At 37.8% G+C, this 5,191-nt stretch overlaps 1 protein-coding gene across 1 annotated transcript; it reads right to left on the reverse strand.

Moving 5' to 3' along the window:
- Nucleotides 1-1,050: 1,050 nt before the first annotated feature.
- On the reverse strand, nt 1,051-5,123 carry LOC106523674 (protein eva-1 homolog A). Its single transcript, XM_014017189.1, has 3 exons — nt 4,479-5,123; nt 3,987-4,346; nt 1,051-1,725 (listed from the first exon to the last, which is right to left on the reverse strand). Exons 1-3 carry the CDS (start codon nt 4,579-4,581, stop codon nt 1,613-1,615), a joined length of 576 nt encoding a protein of 191 aa, XP_013872643.1. The 5' UTR covers nt 4,582-5,123; the 3' UTR covers nt 1,051-1,612.
- Nucleotides 5,124-5,191: the final 68 nt, after the last annotated feature.

The raw sequence follows: 5,191 nt of genomic DNA on the forward strand, positions 1-5,191 counted from the left end.
TGACGTGTTCAATACTTATTTTACCTGCTGTATAAAGCTGAGGTTTTTTTTTTTTTTTGTTTTTTTGTGAGATTGCCCTATACATCCGTAAATGTGCAAAATAGGGGAAAATCCAAAGAAAATCTGTGTACTTTATGGACCCCACCCTTTGTGTAAGTGATGCTAATTTTTTTGTGAAAATTGTGGATTTTTGAGGGTTGATACAGGTGAACGCTGATGTGGTTGACATGTATGAAATGTGACATTGATTTGTTTAGAAAGTATAAAACAGCAGGAAGAAAGTAGCTCCGTTCAGGACTTCACTTTTTACTACAGACTTATTTAAGGTGTAAGAGCTTTGGCAGTGGTGGTTCCACAAATCCTATTTTTATTTAGCTAATGAGCTTTTTTAGTTACTCTGAAAACCATTAGCGGACCAGTTAGCTTTCACTAATTAGGCCATATTTATGTCCACTAATAGATACTTAACAAATTAACACCATCAGTCCCATCAATCTTCAGCTGGAAGGAGATGAAGATGTTTGACACTCTGAGACAGTTGTATTAGTGTTTAGAAATTATTATTGTTAGCTTCTTCTATTTTTTACTTGTTTAGCAGCCTAGCTTTAGTGAAGCTATATATTGTTGTTGTGCCCACTGCTGTGTGTTGTTTGTTTTCTTGTAGTTTGATGACTGTAAACCTTTTTGCTGCAAACCACTTGGTTATTTATGGAACCTGAACATCCAACAGACTGTCTCTTAAAAATCATTACAAATGCACAAGTCGATTTATGTTAAACTTTCCTTTAAAATCATTGACGAGGAATTTTCATAAATATATTTAAGCTAGAAATGCTTTTTGAGCTTGTTAAATTTGCTCAATTTCAATGGTTTCCAGCTAAAACTCTTTGTATATGTTTAATGATGTGTGATCCAGAAAAGTTCGGCTCCGCTGTGCACACAAAACATCTGAAATGGTCTGTTCATCATCCTGTGAACCAGCTTTCAGCCCTGGATCCTCCAGAGCATAATGATATCAAATATTCAGGAGAACTTAAAACAAATCCAGTGTTTCAAAAATGTAAACCAGCAACGTAATTTTTTTAATTATTACTCGTGAAAACGGGTTTCAAAAAACACTGAAATTAAAGTTTAGTGTTCAACTCAATAACTGATGTCTGACATTCTCAAACAGGAGGATTGTCATAATGTGCAACAAATACTGCTGATGATCATCATTTCTTTATAATGTGTGCAATCAGAGGGTTTCAGACTGCAGTGGTAGAAGCACCATGTAGATCCATCTGATCCCATTTTATTCCTTGTTTACTGAACGTCTTGCATTTAAATCAATGAAAATATTCCAGCACTCGGGTTGATATTACACAAAAGCACAAATAATCAATAATCAGACTTCATAATCGTAATCCTTCCAGTTTTGTTTCTGTGGTTCAAATGAGCATCTGTTAAAAACAGAAACGACTCAAACCCATCATCCTGCTGCCCTGAACTGCAGGACAGAGTCTTCATGTTTCAGTCTGCAGGTCCTTTCAGACACGCAGCTCAGTGTCCAGTTTGTTCACCTGTGAGGAGCTTCATGTGCTTCTTTCTCTCTCTGTTTTTAAGCGCTGCATCAGTAATATCTGTTGAGACTCTGAGTGACAGTGCTGATGTCTGGCTGTCCGTTCATCCAGATCTCTCGTAGAATCCGTTCACGTTCTTCTAGCCGCTGTGCCCGGTCCAGTTCTTAGAGCAAATACAGAAAAAAAAAAAGATATTTTAAATGCACTAATACTGCTTTATTGTTTTTCTAAAGAGTGGCATGTTTGTCTGACAATTTTGTGCAAAAATGTGACCAGAGAAAAAGTGTATTTTCTGACAAAGAACTACATCCTGAGCTCAAGGGGTTAAATTGAAAGCTTTCTGTTTTAGCCTTTTGCTGCAGCAGATAACATCTCTGAGTAAATTCTTCATATTTTGCTTCAAAGAAATAAAGTTTCAACCTTGTATGTTGGAATTTGAGTGATGGTTCTCTGTGTTTCCTGAAGGTCTCACCGTTTTCTTTTATATTTTTAGCCTTTTTAAAAGAAAAACAAGTTTAGCCAATCCAAACAAATTAATGAATTAAAAATTTATTTAGATAAACACAGTTTGAAAATATGATACAACCATCTTTTTGATGAAATACAGAGTGGCTCAGGACTTTTTCTCAGAAATGTATCCTAATTTTAAATCTTCAGAAATACACACTTCTGGGTTTTACTGTAAAAACTTAGTATTTTATAAAATAAAGAAAAATTGCAGACACTGATGGATTTTTTTAAGCAATAAAATAAAAAACTGAAAACTATAAGAAATTTGTGTTTGTACCCAAAAATTTAATAGATCTATTGATTAAATTGAGAATCTCATGCTGCTGAGTTTATTCTTAGTAGTTTAAAGAAAAGTACTTCAAAGCTTTTGCACATTTTCCACTCTTTTGTCCTTCATTAAGTTATTTTTTCAGTGTCATTTTATATTTTTATAGAAAGTAGGGCTTAGTGATAAATCGATTTAATCGATTAATTCAAATTTGCCATTTATAAAGACTTAATTTTGGGAAAATCAAGATTTTTTTCCTCACCAGTAAACTCTTTGGAGCTTCTGTACTTCAGAGGTCACCCCATCTGTCCCTCTAGATCAGAGCTGCCCAAAGTGGGGCCCGCGGGCCAAAATTGGCCCACCAAGCCATTTGGTTTGGCCCACCTTATCCTGGCTACAAGGTTATAATCTCCTGCCTTATGTAGAAACACTATATTTCCACTTTGCCATCCCAACCGTTGGCTGTAATGCAGAATGTCTTAACTCATGGTACTCAATTTATCAGTAACGCTTTCTTTTACGGTGCCCTTATTACCATGTAATTACGTGGTAATTAGGGTACAATTTTACTATGTAATTAATTGTCTGCAGTAATGTAGCACTTACAATTCACTACGTAACACCTAAATAAGTAGTAGGTAATTTGGACAGTTTTAAAGTTATATTTTATTGCAATTAACCACTAACCCCAAAATTCAGTTGCATTCTTTTGGTTTAAATATAGTGTTGAGTTACTGTTGAATAGTAATTTGATTGTAGTTACCCAATAAAGGTTGTTTTACTAACAGTAGTTTTTCTTTTGTACCTTAATTACCACGTAATTACATGGTAATAAGGTAGAAATTACAATTTCATTACATTTTTATTACCTTGTAATTACATGGTAATAAGGGTACCGTAAAAGAAAGCCTTACCAATTTATCTTTGGACTATATTAAGACTAATCATAAAATACAAATAAYTRCACAAGACATTTAGATTMGATTTAAGCACACATCTATATTTTGCACACTTTATAAGACCAAAAATACTCAAATTTTAATTTATGAAAAGTCTGATGAGCCTTTGCTGCCTGAGCATATGTCAAATTTCCTCCATGTCCATCCATGGGCTAAAAAAATGTGTGCCACCGCACTGGATGCTATCTGAAACCATAAAAATAAAACAGCTTTACTTAAGAAATATTTGCCTTTCATGTATTGAATTATTTTGGCCCGCAACCTTCAGAGCAATTGGGCGCCCCTGCTCTAGACGCTTGGTACACGACATGACAATATGGCAGCTAGCACAGAGGATCTACTTCTCAAAAAAGGCACTGTTTCTTCAGTTTAATGGAACTGGTTAAGTTTTGCAACCTCAGACTTGGAGCAATGAACACCTCACTGCAAAATCTGTTTGAAGGCTCTTGCTACAAAAAGCAGGAGAACAACAAATTTGTTTCGACACCTGAAACAGAGGCACTCCAAGTGGGAAGCAAAATCAATTAAAATCAATTAAAATCAATTAAAATCGATTAAAATCTAATTTTGGATGAAAAAAATCGTAGATTTTTTGAGGGGCCATATCGTCCAGCCCTAAAGCACACAGACCTGGTAAATGACAGTAAATAAACCTGTTAAATGTTAGTTTCTGTGTGAGCGGTGCACCTTCAGACGAGGTGAACATGTTGGCGTGGAGCAGAGCTCTCTCGAAGCGTCTGCGTCTCTGAGCCGACAGGTCCGTCAACTCGTCCCAGTCCTCGGACTCGTTGGCTCCGGAGGCCCCAGTCCCTCCGGAGGCCACAGCCACAGCACCAGAGGGGTCCGGGTTACCATCGCTGGGCTGACGTGGGGCGCAGACGTGCTGGCCACGGGGACGCCCGACCTTTTGGCGGTGCTGAAGGTCGTTGGTGTTGCCATAGTGACAGTCAGCTCGACAGTGTATCTGGAAGACGATGGCGCACAGCGTGACCAGGAGACCGACGCTGACGCCGCCCAGGAACACCAGAGCTGTCCTCTCAGGCTGGTCTGTGAGCGAGAAATAAACACAAAGCTTCTTCATGGCTCATCTGGGGTTTCTGCTGTCCATGGCAGCTTAACAGACATCACGCTGAGATTTTAGAGTTAATTAGGAATGTTGCACCTCAGCTGCTGCTCTACCTGCAATAAAGGTGTAAGCTGCCAATATGTTGCTAATAAACGCCATCTCCTGGGAGACCACCTTCACCTCCATGTTGGGGGCTCCTGTCGTGGAAGTGCTCATGATGTCCCAGAGTTCAGATTGAAGTAATCTCCCGAGGAGGTCGGCTCAGTTCCTCATCGCTCCTCCTGGATTGTGGGTTTTTGAGAACAGAAGTTCTCCCTAACAAGGACGTTAGAGTAAATCATTAGTAAACATTTCTCACTTGAAAATGTCATTTTGTCAAACAGTGTGCAGAAATAATGTACTAAATCGCCACACTGAAGATTATTATCCAAAAAGTACAAAGAACACCCAAGTTCAAAAACTGTAAAAATGCCTGAGATTTCAGTTGTCTTTTCTTAGCCACTAATCAGACAGCGAGGTCATTTTTTGTTTAGCAGATTAGGTTTTTTGAAAACCATTAGCCGACCAATTAGCTTCTGCTAAACTAGATTTTGCCAACTTGAAGTCAGCTAACAATAAAGCTAACATCAACAGTCCCGTTACAGTCAACTTAGCAGTTAGCTGTTAGGTTAGCTTCTGCTAGTTTTTACATGTTTAGCGTTAGAGAAGCTATATTTTTAGTTAGCGGATAAGAGTTAGCAAAGCCAACTTTTTGGTTAGCTGTGTCCACCACGGGCCTTCAGTTTAAAGCTGTCAGAATGGTGCACAAAAAAATATTATATATATA

The sequence above is a fragment of the Austrofundulus limnaeus genome, unplaced genomic scaffold (genome assembly GCF_001266775.1).
Source record: "Austrofundulus limnaeus strain Quisiro unplaced genomic scaffold, Austrofundulus_limnaeus-1.0 Scaffold163, whole genome shotgun sequence".
NCBI lineage: Eukaryota > Metazoa > Chordata > Actinopteri > Cyprinodontiformes > Rivulidae > Austrofundulus > Austrofundulus limnaeus.

Bases quoted from the DNA above. Each gene is read 5' to 3' on its own strand.
- LOC106523674 (XM_014017189.1), bottom strand. From the start codon at position 4,581: ATGAGCACTTCCACGACAGGAGCCCCCAACATGGAGGTGAAGGTGGTC. The intron at 4,347-4,478 runs GTAGAGCAGCAG...TCTCGCTCACAG, and splicing joins AGCTTACACCTTTATTGCAG to ACCAGCCTGAGAGGACAGCT. The intron at 1,726-3,986 runs GTGCACCGCTCA...ATTTGCTCTAAG, and splicing joins CATGTTCACCTCGTCTGAAG to AACTGGACCGGGCACAGCGG.